Below are 16,864 nucleotides of genomic sequence, written 5' to 3'. Positions count from 1 at the left end.
GTGAAAAACTAGTAACTAAAGCTGGCAGACAAATGTAGTGGAGTAAAATGCACAATATTTGCCTCTGAGGTGTAGTGGAGTAGAAGTATAAAGATGCATAAAATGGAAATACTCAAGTAAAGTACAAGTACCTTGAATTTGTACTTAAACCCAAAATTAAATAATATAAATAAATACTAACCACTGAAATTAAATGATCCCAACATGACAACTAATTCTCCAGAACCTCAAGAGAGACCGAAGCGCAAGAACAGCTGAGAAAACAAGAGAAATATCTCCTGCATCGTTTTCTGCTAATATCATCATCATCATCCTCATCCTCATCACAGAATGACAGAAGTCTGTCTGAAAGTTTGCACCTGTAACCACACCCATCGGTGACATCACAGCGTACTGACACACCTCTGCATCACTGAGCCGCTGGAGGTCAGAGCTGCTGTGAAGATGCTCTTTGACAGGTCGTGTTTTCACACAAAGCGCCTCGACTCGTCGAGGATCCGTCTGTCTCTGCTTCGTTATCAGGAACTAATGACGAGGTCATAAACACCCAGTCGCCACTTTGTAGGAGGGTGTTTAACTTTACTGTACTACTTTATTTAAGCAATAAATTAGTCATTACTAGTTTTGTTTTAATTGGGAACAACTTATGAAGGAGGTCAGTTTGTTGATTCACAGGCATTTATGAATGAATAATTACTGATGAATCATTATCATAGTATCACTAAGTCTGTTCTCTATTAACTCACTTATATAAAGTTATTCAGGAAGTACTTATTAGTGTTTCCTCAATAATCAGGTCATTCACAACTCTCTGTACCTGTGCTGTCAAGTGTTTTTACTTTGTTTTATTTGCTTTGTGACCAACAAACTGCTCCTGAAATTGTTGTATTTTTACTCTTTGGAAATATGCATCATGTAAGAACATGACATTAAAAAATAAAGGCGGTGCTGGATTTTGACCTCGAGATCAGGTTCAGTCATAATAAAGCAGGGCACACCTGAAGGTCCAGATAAATGTAGATTTATGAAATGTCAATAAACGGGCTGGTGGTCAGAGGTCAGTTCAGCGAGGTGGTTTCAAACAGCCGTCTGTGGAGTTTCTACCATCGTCAGTGTTTAAAAGAGGACAGAATCATTATGTTTGTTAGGAAGGCAGCTCCTGATCACTGAATGCTCCAGTCTTATCAGATAATGTCAAACTGTGCAATAAAAGGTGAAAGGTTGAAGTGACAGAGCAGCTCTTTCCCGTCCTCACCACCACCAAGCAGAAGATCAGACTGGTTATACTGGTGTTCAGCCTCCAGCTGTGAGTGTGAACTGGAGCAGGACTTCCCTGGAAAAGAGAACAACGCACTCAACAAAACTTCCCAGGTTAGATAAAGGTCAGTCATCTGTGCTTGTTTCACTTTTCTTTTCGGCTGCATGAGACTAAACGATGACAGAAAGATGAATGAAGGCTGAGAGCGCCACGATTTAAAGATGACTGAGAGGAAACGTGAAGTCTGACGATGCTGAAGATGAAAACATTTGATGTGCTGCCTCGTTTCATGCAGCTGTGCTTAAATTACATGCTGCACGTGATTACAAGTAAACAGAGGAAAGCAAGTCAACCTGCTACAGTAGCGTGTGTGTGTGTGTGTGTGTGTGTGTGTGTTGAACAGCCTCACTGTCTGACCTGCAGCACATAGCTCATGGTACACAGCACGCGCTAAAACAGCTCTGCTCTTTGAAAGCAAACCCCACTGACATTTGATGGAACCTATGAAGGGGCTTGTGTGTGTGTGTGTGTGTGTGACTTTTTTCCAATCACAACCAACTCCACCCATCCAGAGAGTGTGTGTGTGTGTGTGTAGCGACCTTACCCTCCCTCCAGTACCTTGTGTGTGGTGAAATGTTTGTGTGTGGCGGAGTGTGTGTGCTGCCTATTCTCTAAATAACCTGTTGATCCAGTCAAGCCAACGCTCAGTCTCAGGAGGCGGCGGGCTCGGCTCCTCACTTCTTCCCTTTTCTCCTGGATTTGGAGAACTGGAGCTGCAGCTGACTCACTGTAAGTGTTTCCTCAGCCCTCGCTCACTTCTCCCGGCAGGGCACTGACAGATGGCACTGATCTGAGCACTGTAACACATCGATGAGATATCACAGCTCCACACTAACTTGACTTATTGTGGCTATCAAAGGAGGTTTTACAGCTGATGTCCAGCAGCTTCTGTAAGTACGACGTTATTGCTTCTTCTGTAATTCATGGACGCCTGTTTATGGTCAGTTTATGGTCTTTTCTGTGTCAGCCACTAACAGAGTGCTAATTATAACCTCTATAAGAGCAGTTTCAGTGCTGTGATGAGCTCTAAACTTCACTTAAAAATAGATATTTCATTCATAAAAGCAGTCAGCTGGTTAGACCCAAACTCAAATGACGGGGGGTCAATGATGGAAGAGCAGCTGAACTGCGGCTGGTTGAGATAAACATTGAGTGCACCTGAGGTCAGACAGTAAACGCTCAGGCCTTACTAGCTCCTTATTAATACTATGATTCGGAATATTTGCTTCATTTTCTTTTTTGTTGTCACTTTTTCCTGGAAACTATGCAGCACTTTGTTCGGAAACATTAAAAATTAAGACATTTGCTTTGTAAATATGAAGACATGTCGACTGTTCACATACGAGATATTTAAGCTCAGTTCAGGTGAGGAAAAAAGAAGTTAATGCTTGTAAATATAAGGTGAAAATGATGTTTGGCGCTTGGTTTGTACATGTGTCACATTATATTTCTATTCTCCTATACACATGATTTGTAGCTGCATTACTTCAGAGAGAGGCTGCACAGTTTGTGTCTTAATAACTCTAATAAATGTGTTATTAATGCAGTTAGAACTTGTCAGTGTGCGTTTTACATGCAGCACAGTCTTCTCGTTGGCATATCGTTGCTTTTCCTCGTACTTTATTTAATATATTCTTCTGCTCACTACTTGCTGCTTGCTTTTCATAGCCTTCTGCACATTAGCTGTATACAATTCACTGTGATGTATAAGATAACCAGCGAGTGCACCTGAGGTGAAGAGTTATTAGTTTCTTAATATGATCAAATAAATGTGTCATTAACATTTAAAGTCATTTGTTTTTACGCACGCTGTTTAGATCTAATATGCTGAATCAATTTCAACGTAAAGCACAGAGACTTTAAGACGATCTGAGCTTAATGAGGTCAAAGAGTTTTTGTTAGTGTATTATATTATATATAATTATATAGAATATTTATTGTTTGACCCTGAAAGATTCATTATTTTCGGCTAATGTGGCTTTAGTTCAGCTGTTCTGCAGCAGCGAGGAAATGTTCTCTGTTCAAAGTTTACTCACTTGGAATGAGAATAATTTATTGATTTGGTTATTGATTTGATTCGGTTTGTATCTGCAGTGCGTTCCTTCCTTTTGTTTCTGCTGCAGAAAGCTTCTAACCAGGAGACAAAGGTCGTCTGTCAATGCTTTAAACAAAACGGCCAAACTTGTTCTGTCACAGGACACGAGCGAAGACAAAACTCATTCAGAGCTCGCTTGCTCAACTGCTGCTGCACCTTTCCTCTGTTAGAGGAGGAAGCGCTGCCCTTCTTCTTCTTCTTCTTCTTCTTCTTCAGCCAACGCAGAGCCGCCGGCACTGAATATGAGATGATGAGCTTCTTCTGCACTCTATAACACTTGAAGAGGGAATTGTCTTCAGCTTTAATGCAGGAAGCAACGTAAACACATGAAGGCGTGATGACAATGTGAGCCACTGCAGGCCTGACTCACCTCCTGCCAAAACACGTCACTGCACTTCATCACCCTCCTCATCACAAAACTCACCTTCTTCCTCTTCTGCCTGTTTCGAATGTGCTCGACTGAATTTCCTTCAGCTTCCTGACAGATTTATCACCTCGCATTTCCTGGTGCTCTTTGATGCACAGTTCCAAGTTCACCTGTGTTTGTTTTGGAGAGTTCAGATAGCGCTGAGATAAAGCGAGAGGCTTTTATTGTGCGTGAAGAACAGATGCGTCCTCTTCCTTTTCACTTACCAAACCGATCCAGAGATAAAAAGAAGGGCTCGATGCAAAGGATAAGCTGAGGGAATGACAGAGAGGTACGACGGGGAAGAAAGCGAAAAGGGCTTCGAGGTTTAGGAGCTTGTGGCGGATGAAAGAGTGCGAGGCTCCAGCTGCAAATCTCACTTTTATTTTTTGTTTTCTGGTGATCAAAAGGGAGGTTTGAGAGTGAAGACGGCCGAATCCTCACAGGATCAACCTGATTTCTCCTCGGAGAGCTGCACATGTTCTGTCACGTTTTATACTGTATATTTTCCCGTGTCCATTTCATCAGGAATGCGCCTCTAATTACACTTTTTCTCCTCCGTTCTCCCTGAATTTGGGTGCCTGATGCCAGACATCGCAGAGAGGCCCGAGGAAAAACCTGCTGGAAGGAAAACGAGCTGAAACCACCACAGTGGAAGAAGTATGGACTGAAGGCCTGTCTGCGTGCGTCTCTGTGTGTCTGAATCGTAAATGCATGTAGCTGAAACAGAATCATGTCACTGATACACACCTGGGCCTGTCTCCTCCTCTGGGTCAGCTTCGCCACGCAGGACAAAACCCCAGGTAAGACACAAACGCCTCTTTGTCCAAGCAGGGAATCACTCACAGGGATTAAAAGACTGAAGCATTTCCTCACACAACCCGATACACAGTTCAGGTTTGGGAAGAAAGTAAAAGTCTTAAAGATTTTTTCTTTCTGTCCCGCGTTAGTCAGAAAGCTTATTCAAACCTTTTTCCCCCAAATTCTGACATCAGGATGGAAACATTCTGCGACCGCAGCGAGTGAAAAAACAGCTGAACTTCGAGGAAAAGTCTGGTCTACTTTAATCGCTCTGACCATCATTCCTGAGAGTTACAGTAACATTTTACTCACCAACGTCAGCGCTGAGATCTGGAGCAGACAGAAAAAAAACTGGGTCAAATGCAGAAAATGGAATATGTACACAAATACAGGCACCACGTGGCATGAATGACACAGGAAAGGCTCTTATTTAGCATGATTTAATTCAACTTTTCTGAGTATTTTTATTATTTACTGAGTTTTCTTTGACTCCTAAGATCTGGAGCACCTTCAGTAAATATGGTAATAATCTCAAGAACAGATTTATGTAGGAAAACTTCATGCACCAGAGCATTTAGGGACACTTTTGTGGAGAACGTGAACCTTTCTAGAGAACAATTACAGTTAGATTTGGCTGTTTGAGCGCTCAGATTTTCTTCCTGAAATAATTCAGACTCTGCTGTCACTCATCTTGAAAGGTCATTCTGAAATACTCATCAGTTTATTCATCAGTTAAAGTGCAAAACTAGATTACACTGAGTGTTTATTTTAGGAAATTAATGGAAGGTAAATATTTCACACTTTGAAGAAACCGTGTTTGCTCAGCTGATTGTTCAAGTACAAACGTTTCGCCGCAAGATTTTCTGCAAGGGCACGAAATGTCACATCGCCGCGTGACGGGGGCCGATGCCGCCGTGCCCCCGCGCAGCTGAGCCGCTCGCCTGCTGTGCTACGCTGTGCAGGTGTGAGACGGAGATCTGAGTCATTTCTCCGCTGTCGTCAAAGCTTTGGTTTACAAGCGAGGCGTGAATGAAAGGAACAGCTGTGGGCATGAGCAGGCAGCGTCAGTCGTGACAGCCAGAGAGGCGTGGAAGGTGCTGAAAGAACCACTCAGGTGATACAGTAACAAATTAATCCCTTCATTCATCTGTAATCCTACCAGTAACTCATGGAGGTGCACATGCAGTTTAGACAAACAAACGCACAAACACGTGATAATCTGCCACCTTCTGGCTCCGAACCAACAACCAGCTCCTTCCGACAGTCGTCCTGGACGAACCTGACACAGGAGGAAGGGCGGCTGAGGCGAGCCTCAACTAGTGATGTCACAGTGGGTGTTTTGCCTTTGATAGCTGTCAGAAAGGCCACCGTGAAGACAAAAGGTAAAACTGATGGGTAAGAAAACCTGCACACAGTCTGAAGCTCAAACATGAGAGAGCTGAGAGCCGTGTGAAGAAAGCGATCTGCATGCAGACTTTGGACAGGATCCCTGTTCATGCACCGACAGCTGGTGGAAAACGCCTACAATGACATCACTGCTAGCTTGTGGCCAGAAGTGCTTCAACATGCTTCAAGGATTGGTTCACGGTTTCTCACATCTGTTTTAAAACAGTCGTCAGGGGCCCATGTGAACACTGAACCAGATTTGCTTAATCAGTCCTAATCATTGAGAGATTCCCTCCTAACACACCTCCAGTGAAAATGATGGAGCACAGAAGCTGACGCCTACAGTCAAACCAAGTATCTCAAAGTTAGCACGACTTTCCCTCATTGTGTTGCTGTTCCTGCACTAAAGCTCAACAACTAAACACATCGAAGAGCAACTATATCAGCTTTAGAGAACATTTTGAATATATTTTTTGGGCTGTGGAGCACAAAATGTGGATTAATCCGCCACTGAAAATAGTCCCCAACAAATTTCCCACACTATTTCCTGCTGTTTGAGAAACGCTTGATAAAAATGACGTACGACATACGTTGAGTAGGAACCAATGGGCTTGGAGCTGACAGCCACAGACAGGAAGTCAGTGCATGAAGAGACGGACAAACACGTTGTAGGTTTGGTCTTTTCATGGGATGTGCTCTGTCCCGCTGAACATCCAGTATGATTGATGTACGGCCATGAAGTCATCTCCAGTTATTTTGTATTTACTGATGAAATCTAGATCACTACAATTTTTATGCCTCAAAACAGCTAAACAAACAGAAAACTTTGCACACTCAGATCTCTGATGGACATGAACACATCTGTATAACTCAATACGTCACACACAAGCTCAGACAAGTTGGCAGTGCTAGTAGCTACAGTCAATAATATACTGTTTGAAGTATTGAATTTAGTGTAGCTGAGATGTGGTTTTGATAATGTTTCTACCACTCTGGCATCTGTTCATTCAGGCAGACGTGTAAAAACTAGAAAGTTCATGTGGAAGTTTTTTCTCACTTGTATTTCTCAAGAATAAGGTTTGACTTCCTGTTTTGAGTCACACATGAGGTCCAGTAAACGTCACTCCAATTTATTGATCACCCACCTCCACCCTGGATGTGTGGCAATGATGGAAAGTTCAGGGTGAATAATTCTCAGATGCGTTCACTGAGCCAGCTGTGAAACGCTCACTTTAAAACTATGTCCCCGTTTCAGATTAAAGAGCTGCAACACGATCCTGCAGCTTCACTTCTGGAAGCGGTTTCCCGCTTTCTGCGTTCCCATAGTTTCTTTAAACGGTGTCCTGGATGTGACATGTTTAATTTAGCCACGGGACTCTCCCGGATGATGCAACAGTCTTAGTTTATATGTTATAAGTCAAAGCTAGCTGTTGTCATTTGTTAGACTCCAGTGCTGTGGTGGAAGACAAGCTGCCACTTGTAAAAAAAATCATGTATGGAAATGTGTAAATGCTATATATGTTGAAAACATAGTCACCAAATACAATTAAAGTAAACTTTATAATGTACAAAACCTAGACTGTAAGTTACATTAGAATAAAATCTTTTAACGAATGCTTGATGTCTTTTCTGGGCTTTTATCAGCTGCTCCAACAACAAACCAACACTTTGGGAAAAGAGTCAGAGAAATCACACATTTCTGCTCAATTAAATCAGCTGTACTTTCCTAAATCATTATTATTAAATGCTTGTGTTTTAACTGCATTGTGAACAGCCCGCAGACAAAAGGCCGATCATGAGCCGCTAACTGACCTGCAGGTATCCTGCTAGCTTGATGCTACGATTCCTGGCTGAAAAAACATTTTTATATTTTGGTACGTTTCTGATTTTTATTAAATGATGCCTTTGTACTGATGACAGTGCAGTTTGATGATTTCAGTCGTAAGCTAGTGAGTAATTCCTGCTCCGTTTGAGAAGCTTCTCCATACAGCACTTTCACATTTCACAGACTGAGGAGAAGCCGAACGCTAATCTTCCACAAAGCCTGAAACAAAACCAGTTTGTTGAGTCTAAATAACTTCCACATTCACACAGACTGCCTTCATCTGCTGGAGGAAGTCACCGCTGCCTCTAATTAACCCAAATATCTCTGCCTCCGCTGTCAGTGTGAATGTAAATTAACACCGAGCCCGTGTGCTCGTGTACAGTTCATTGTAACAGGCAGCAGTAGATTCATCCCTCCAGCTTCCAGTTTACAGAATCTGTGGTGATAATGAAGCAAATGTGACCATCGAGGAGTGTTTCCTCCTTTGGTTTGTGAAAACTGTGTCACAGAAACTATAATAAAGAGGCTTCTTCCTTGCAGAGGTGTTTGTTAAACTGTAATCTGAACCATCTGAAGGAAACGACCACACACCAGCAGGTTCTCATGCTCGGAAATCTGTGCACAACAAAGAGGAGTCTGATGCTAAATGGTTTCCCCGTGCAGCGCAGTGTGATCTGTACCTGACTGCAAGGCTGGATTACCTGACCAAAGCAGGTGGAGGTGCAAACACAAGGCCGTCAACAACACGGGGTGAAACTGGAGAAACTGGAAAAATGAAAAAGACAAATTTGACTTGTGACACAACTTCACGATGACAAACATCTCAGGAGACAACTAGTCTGACGTCACAATACTGACAGTATGTTGGTACATTTCTCTGTTAAAGCAAAGGAAGTCAAACCTCTCCGTGTCATGTTTCAGATGTGGCTGTGACGTGCCTCGTGTCAGAGGAGTGCGTCCTCCCCTGCAGCTTCCAACCTGGCAGCAAGGAGACCATCGAGTGGTTCAGGCAGGACGTGGTGGTGTACAAGTTCAAGCGGGACGATGGTGACGACGACGACGACGATGACGACGACGACGACGACAGCAGCGAAGAGCACTTCAAACACGAGCAGATCGCTGGCCGTGCCTCAGTTTTCCCACACCTGATATCCCGCGGCAACGCCACACTGATCCTCAGGAAGAGCAGCCTCAAGGACAGAGGCACGTACAGGTGTCACGTGAGCACCTCGCAGGGCGAACACAATGCGAAGGTCATCGTGAAGGTGGAAGGTGAGTTTAGAAATGAGGTTTGATGTGAGGGCAGGATGCTGTCAATCATTCCAGACTCTTCCATTAGTCACCTCCAAAAATCAAAAATGATCTGCTGACGAAGAACGCAAACAAAGACACGTTTCTGATAATCGACTGCAAAACTAATTACATTCCCGTTAGCCTCAGCTCTACCTCATGGAAGCCGGTGACATCGGTAAACATTATTCCTACTAAACAACATTTTAGCACTGTCCCTGTGACCACGTTAGCATGCCGGTGTTAGCATTTAGCTCAACTGCTCCACTTAAAGTCTCACAGAGGCGCCAGCATGGCTGCAGACTCTTTGTTTTGTTCCATAATTCCCTGCTTTTACTCTGTCATGTGCATAATTACTTCAGCATCACTTCAAGCCTTCCTGCACACAGATTTCCACGCCAATATTTTAATTCTACCACACAACCCCCTCCAAGGCGTTGTAGCAAAGGTGCTTTAGGGTACTTTAAATTAGACAAGAAAAGTGAAGTTGTTTCCAATGTTTTTAAGAATGTTTGTGGTGTTATTATATGTTAACACAGCTCTAATGTTATCTACGTGAGCATGATATCACCCACTGACAGGCTATATTGGGCCCTGGCATTTAGAGGCTATCATCAGGGGCTGCTGGGAAACATTTTAGCATGCTGTGAGTGTCTTTGTGTGTGTGTGTGTAGCACCCATCCAAGGCCTTTCTCTGGAGCTGACGAGGCTGAGCGGCTACGAGGAGATGAAGTGCACCGTCCGCAATGTCTTCCCGGCCCCTCGTGTAACCTGGGCGACCGAACCGCCCACTTTCGAGGACCTCCGACCGGTCACGCGCATGCTGGCCGACAAACAGGGGCTCTACACAGTCGACAGTCGCCTCAAGAGGCTGAACGGACAGCCTGACCTCATCTACATCTGCAAAGTCACGACTTCCTACGGTGGTCCGGCCTGGACCACCTCCCTCAGGGAGAGAGGTAAAGGGACAGTGCTCTTTTTGTGGCGGATGCATGTATAATAATGATCAAGGTCTCCATCAACCAAATGAAATGTGATTTAACTGGGGTTTATAAAAACACATAGTTTACACAGCCCTCGGAGCTACATCAAGAATATGACATGATCTTTCATTTGCATTTATTTATCTAAATCTCTGATTTTTGTGTCCGATGCCTCCTCTGACACCAAACCTGCATACTTGCTCTGTGGAAGAAATAAGAGGAAGTCAAGGGAAAGATCTGACCATCCCCTGCTACGCCCCTCCTTACCTGAACAACCCCTTCCTCCACTGGAGCTTCTCCAACGGCGAGGACCCGTCCCACATCCTCACCTACGACAGCCAGTCGGGGCACGCCGTCTCCTCGCCACCCTGGGAAAACCACGTGGAGCTGGACGGCTTCAGGGTCCCGTTTGGAGACGGATCTCTGCGGCTGATGGACCCCAAGCACTCGGAGCACACGGGCAGCTACACCTGCGTGTTCTCCGCGCCGTACAACAGCCACACCGAGCGCACCGACGTCACTATCGACGATCCTGTCGGTGAGGCCGCAAACACAGACATAAACCAGAGAGGTGCAAAGTGCTTCTCTGTAGCAACAAGTCCAGACAAATTCACACGCTAGTCTGCCTCTCAGTACTTTCTGACTTCCTGTCTCAGCCCCAAGTCCACTGGTTCCAACTAAAGATGGAAATCTTTTAAAAACCTCACAAAAATATTTAAAAAAAGGTTCAATAATTTCCTAAAACAGCTGATCGCTGTAGTTTTTAGCTAAAAAAAACAGGAGGAAATTGAGGATTTAGATACTATTTTCAGTGGTGGATTAATATACATTTGATGAGTGTTTACAGAATATTTAAGCTTTATCAGATACACAATGCTGTTCAGTCGGATCAAGTCATTGCTTTGTGACCATCAGCAAACTTGTCCTTTAAAGGACTGTGCTGGTGGTTCTGCACATTTATCCCTGAAATATTTTACGTATATTTTTATCATGTTCAGAAGCATCAAACGTTTTAGAAATGTTTCCTTTCATCAAACATAGAGAGTCTGAAGCTCCTCACGTGCTAAAATGAACTCTTCATTAAAGGATCATCCTCTGGTTGCGTCCAGTCAAGCAAACAGTGAGATTTCATTTCCTGAGTTTTGAAATATCTGTACGATTTCTGACTCCACAACAATATGATGGAGGTGAATGGAATTTTATTTCTGGTACTCAAAGTATTGAAGATTTTAATTTAACAACTCAACAGCAGCATCACCGGAGTCTGTTTCCCCCGTTTAATCCACTTCAGAAAGGTTGTTTATACTGGGTGGGATGTAGCTTTAATTTAGCTGAACCATCCCTTTAATTATTTCCAACACACACAGGAACAAACACACACAGAGCAGAGGAGACAAATACCAGGAACAAACAGGAAAAATACTGCGTGCAGACGCTCAGATGTTCATCGTTTGTAGCTTTTCTTTGTGTACGTGCATCAGAAATTGTTAATCGATGAATATTTCCAGCAGCAGTTAAATCTCAATGACGTCAGCTCGTGAAAACAAAACTTTTTCACGTCTCATGTGAGCTTTACAGAAATGATTCATCTGCTCGTTTCTGCTCTGTCACTTCCAGGAGACTTAGAAAACCAGAGCATCCAGCCTGACTTCCTTTGAAAGAGGTTCTGTGAAGGTGTTACTGCAGTGTCACACTCACAACAGTCATTATTCACACAACCACAAGGGGTCGCTCGTCAGGAACATGTTCAAACGGTTGTTTCTGTCCTCTGCGAGATGAATTTATTTAAACTAGCGAGTGGTTGGAAGGTGAATGACAAAAACAAAATCAGAACTTGATGATGCTCAAGTTGGCTCAAAATTAATGCAAAATCTTTGTGATTTGTCAAGAAGGGATAAAAATATGCAGAACCACCAGTGTGGTCCTTTAATTAGAAAGGTGCAAAGGTTGCAGCTGTACTTATTATGAACATAGTAAATAATCTCAGTATGAAACAAGTTGAATAACAATAATAAGATGCATTTTAAAACAGAATATAAAGAAAACAAAATTGTATACATTTGATATTAACAGAAAAAATGGCCACTGTTATTTGCTGCATTAAAGAGTGTATTTTTGTATTAATCTGTATGTACTTGTTACCTGTGTGCAGGTCAGCGAAGTATTTCAAAAGCGCCCTCTTACTGGTGGATTGTCGGTCTGGTGATCGCAGTGCTGGTTCTTGCTCTGGCGTGCATGCTGGCCTACCTGAAGATGAGAGGTACAGGTGGACATAAACAGATAGAAAGAAGACAGCTTGACTGGACCGACACAAAACACACGTCACAAACACGGGGTGTGACGCTAAATAGAACCCCCATTAAATATACACACCCACATACATCAAGTCAAACTGGCAGTGGGCAGAAAACGTCTAGTTATGTCTGGTTTTGGTCTTAAACTGACTGACATGGATGTCACTTAATGAAGCTTTCAGTTTTTTAAAAGGACCATTTCAAGATTTTTTTTTGGATCCTGCTAAAGGATATTTGACAAAACCAAAATCTTTGTTAAATTTAGCATAACATCACTGTATAAGGCAGCCTCTCCACCAAACTCCAAATGAATAATCATACACAACATTCAGTGCCAAATTTAATCCCATTTTTTATAAACTACATTAAATTAAAAATTCAGCTCACAACTGTGGAGAAGAAAATGTTTGCAGTTTGAGGTTTTCAGAGGGAAAAGCAAAGGTGAAGTTCCAGCATTTAAAATCTTACATGAATAAAAGTACAGTACAGTATTAGCAGCAAAAGTAAAAGTACTCATCATGCAGAAACAGAATATACTTGATATTGTATTACTGATTTAGTGCTACTGGTGCATTACTGTGTAAGCAGCATTTTCATGTTGCAGCAATGCAATGTACAAATACTTACAGCACTATATATATATATATATATATACTATATATACATGCATATCCAAGTACTTGACTCATTTGAATAAATAAATTACAAATGGATAAATATTCATAACAGTGGGACAACCCAGGCTGCACCTGTCGCACCACACCCACACCAGTCATACCAGTTACAACAAATCAGATCCGGGTTACGGCAGATGTATTCAGTCACCAGCCGAGAGAGAAGCAGGCGAGGCCAGAAAAACAAGAAAGCAGAAAAGGGCAAAGAGCTCAGTGAGAGAGAGTTTCCTAAGAATCTGGATTAGGTTGTGTGAGCTAAATCCCAATTTGGGGTCCATACAGGTGCTGAAATTTAGAGCTCAACGCAGAGTTGTTCGTTCAGCCGTTCTCATTATGTTTACATTCTGTCTCTCTTTCACCCAGGAAACACTTCAAAGGCCAGAAACGACCCTGAAGAGGTGACAGAGCTGCATTTAGTCAAAGGTCAGTCATCCAAAATGTTTAAATATCACTACTTAAATGACCACAAACAGACACTAGATGGAGCCATAGATCAAGTCTTTGCTCTGTTGTCCCAGGAGACATGTCCTCGACTGTACTTTATCTTTAAAACTGAAAGACAATAACATCAAATTTACCCTCTTTAAGCACCACAAAATGACCATACAGTCCAATGAACAATGAAAACAAAAACATTATAACTATAAAAACCTGATAATAACAGTCACAAAGACAGGATTCATTGCAGAGCTGTTGTATTAGACCAATGATTTTCAATGTGGGGGTCAAGACCCCCTTAATGGATCACAACAAAATCCTGAGGGGTTGTCAGATGAGTAAAGGTGTAACTATAACATACACTAAAACTATTTTTTACTTGTGTTTGCCCACAGGAGGAGTTACAGTAAACAAATACATTAATACTTATCTCTGCTTACAATATACTGTGTTACATGCTGCTTATAAATGTGCCATCTAATTTTGCTTTTTTTCCTTGTGAAGGAGTTTAACTTTGATCGTCAATAAACGTAGATAGAGATAAAAACCTGTTTTTAAAAGGGACACATGGCCAGAGGGAGCAGAAATAATAGAAATAGAATAGAAATAATAGTTATAAATCATTTCAGACAACATAAACACACATGCTATAGGCAAATATTTAGATGAGTAAACACGTACGATGAGAAGATCAATACCACTCTCACATCGGCACAGAAAATGTGATGATACTGCCAGCAGCTCGTTAGCTTAGCTTAGCATAAAGACTGAAAACAGGTGGAAACAGCTAGCCTGGCTCTAAGGTGAAAAGCCTCTGATGTCGTCAGATTTTGCTACCTTTGAACTTAGTTTCCACATTTCCAGCCTTTATGCTAAGCTAGGCTAACTGTTTGCTGGCAGTAGCTTCATATTTACCAAACAGGCATGACAGTGATGTCAATCTTCTCATTTAACTCTCTGCAAGAAAGTGAAGACCCGATTAAGTAGTAAGTAGATATGTAAGCGATGCATTGGGTACTGTGACGGAAGTGCCTTCCAGAACTGAGTGATGCAGGACCACAGGTGAACGGAGAACCGAAGAAACACAGATTTGTTTTTCTGTTTAACCTTGTGGTCTTTGCTTCTTCATCCTCTGATCCACAACCTTGTGTTTCCCCTTCTTGCAGACTCGGCAGCAGACAGTAACCTGAATGAAAGCAGCTGTTTGACTACGGGCAGCACCAACGGACAATCAGGCCTTCAGACTGGCACTCAGTTAACCTGAGAACACGCAGAACCTGGAACCACCAAGAACTAACAGAATACTAACAACCACGCACACAGCTTCACACTGATGAGAACTGACGGCCTCTCAGAAGCAGGAACGTTTCTTTGAGGTCTTTTATAGAAAATGAATTCTAGTATACACGTTCAAGTAGTTCAGCTATTTTGGCATCTTTGGGTGTTCTTCTAATGAGGAACTCTTCTTGGTCCCTTTGGATTTGAGATGACACCCTGATAAACTGCGACTTTTTTTAACTGTACACGCTGAAGTGTAGAACATGCACAACAAAAGGCTTCTAACGTCTTCATGAAGGGTCTGTGGACCCGGATAGAGCAGCTCTGAATCTGCTGTTGTTTCAGGAACACTTTTACAGAAATGTTTTCTCATGAAGAAACAGCTGCTGGTGATTATAAAAGCTGTAAGAACTTTTTTAGGGGTCCAGGAGCATCTCAGGAAGTCTGGCATTTTGAACCAGGTTTGAACCAGAGGACCCAGGTCTGAATTTAGTTCCAGGCTTACCAATCCCCAGGAACTACTGGGGCAAATTTTGCAGTGGGCAAAGCGGTTCACCAAAAACAAACTGTGTGGCTGTTTCAAGGCCTGGTCACACCAGGAAGTGGTACAACCACATTTATCTAGCTTGGCGTCATGGTGACAATGCTAATTTGTCCACTGGGTGAACTGCTCCAGCTGGCAAGCTAACGGCTAACATGCTAGCTGATAGGTCACAAAAGCCCCTGCATAATCTATTTTACTGCTCTGTTTAATCTCACCTGACACCTTGTTCATCATTGTTCAACATTTCGTTCAATAAAACGTTGGTGAAGAGGGAAAGTGAAGCTCTCCAAGCTAACAAGCTTGCTGATGGTCAGTTAGCTCATTACCTTGCTAGCTTAGCTCAGCCGCTACTGAGACAACCAGTTTACACAGTTAAAGAAATATTCCTACCACAGACCTGTCTTAACTGTGTATGTCTTTGCTATGTTGAGGAACAATTAATGCTGCAATAGAGGAGGTTAAATAAATGTGAATGGAGAAACAGGGCTAAAGAGCAACGACAGCTGCTTTCATTTTGGACTCCCTGGCATCCCATGGCCTCTAAAAGGTGTGCTCTATCGAGACGGCTTGCCATTGGTCAAACACACAAATGTGTCAAAGTTCACTGAAGTTTGATGCAGAGATTTGCACAGACTTACTCCACCCCTGCAGGCAAGTCCACTAGACAGTCGTTCCAATGAAAGTAAGTTGCTGCAAAATTTAACCATTTGAAAGTGCTTAGAAGTGCCAAGACCTGAATGAATGAGACCCTTCACACACATCTGAAATGCTGGTGTTATGTGGCCTTTGTTCAGACACAACGCGAGCAAAGTGTGCCACCAGAACAAGGGGAGGACATTTTGTGATATTTATTGTTTAAAGCTTTATGTTGATGAGTGTCACCATTCTTCAGACACAGCGGGGATGAAACAGCTTTCCAGCTCCCAATTTAGTTCCTGCTGCTGATTTTTGGCACAATCTTTTCTCTTCAGGTCTGAGTCAAGTCATCCCCAGAACGGCCTGGATTTCCAAAATTCAAAAAGACACTTCATATTCTACTATCCTGCTGCATTTAAGTTGAACTGACACTCCCAGAGGTCAAAATCCTTCTGTGAACCGTTTTGTAGATTATACAGATGAATGTGACTGTAAATCACGGATGTGACTGAACAACAGAGACTCTTAATAAACAAACCTTGACGAAATCTTGTCATTATATAATCTGCAGCAGATTCAAGTAGTTTCTGCTTCTCTCTGCACTGCCACACCTCGCTGTAAACATGCATCACGTTTCCTGAATTATACTTGACCTGTTTCACAAATGTGTCATAATTAATGTAATGTTATTAAAAAGACTAATCACTGAAGGTGTGACTGTGTCAGGTTTTTATCTGAGATATGGAGCTTTGAACTATGTGTCACATGAAATATTGAACAAAAGGTAAAATCAGCTCTTATCAATAGTAAAACATACGTTGGAGCACAACAGTCAGTAAAAGGTTAAGCATTCGTTTGAAACCCCAGGATGAAATGTGCATCCAAGGCAGAGCTTC

At 42.5% G+C, this 16,864-nt stretch overlaps 1 protein-coding gene across 2 annotated transcripts; it reads left to right on the top strand.

Moving 5' to 3' along the window:
- The first annotated feature begins 1,911 nt into the window (after positions 1 to 1,911).
- hhla2b.1 (HERV-H LTR-associating 2b, tandem duplicate 1) lies at positions 1,912 to 16,658 on the top strand. Of its 2 annotated transcripts, none has more exons than XM_041961656.1 (8): positions 1,912 to 2,047; positions 4,411 to 4,622; positions 8,753 to 9,103; positions 9,796 to 10,080; positions 10,316 to 10,642; positions 12,257 to 12,364; positions 13,436 to 13,495; positions 14,677 to 16,658. In XM_041961656.1, exons 2-8 carry the CDS (start codon positions 4,553 to 4,555, stop codon positions 14,772 to 14,774), a joined length of 1,299 nt encoding a protein of 432 aa, XP_041817590.1. In that variant the 5' UTR covers positions 1,912 to 2,047; positions 4,411 to 4,552; the 3' UTR covers positions 14,775 to 16,658. The 2 variants fall into 2 exon arrangements, with proteins under 2 accessions (XP_041817590.1, XP_041817591.1); XM_041961657.1 differs by lacking the exon at positions 1,912 to 2,047 and adding an exon at positions 2,070 to 2,208.
- The last annotated feature ends 206 nt before the right edge of the window (positions 16,659 to 16,864 follow it).

Source organism: Chelmon rostratus, chromosome 20 (assembly GCF_017976325.1).
Source record: "Chelmon rostratus isolate fCheRos1 chromosome 20, fCheRos1.pri, whole genome shotgun sequence".
NCBI classification, from domain to species: domain Eukaryota; kingdom Metazoa; phylum Chordata; class Actinopteri; order Chaetodontiformes; family Chaetodontidae; genus Chelmon; species Chelmon rostratus.
The sequence above is the reverse complement of the archived record's forward strand: the minus strand, read 5'-3'. Positions and strand labels throughout refer to the sequence as shown.

Coding starts and splice junctions, on each gene's coding strand:
- hhla2b.1 (XM_041961656.1), top strand. CDS start 4,553: ATGTCACTGATACACACCTGGGCCTGTCTCCTCCTCTGGGTCAGCTTC. Junction 4,623..8,752: donor CACGCAGGACAAAACCCCAG/GTAAGACACAAA, acceptor GTCATGTTTCAG/ATGTGGCTGTGACGTGCCTC. Junction 10,081..10,315: donor CACCTCCCTCAGGGAGAGAG/GTAAAGGGACAG, acceptor GCTCTGTGGAAG/AAATAAGAGGAAGTCAAGGG.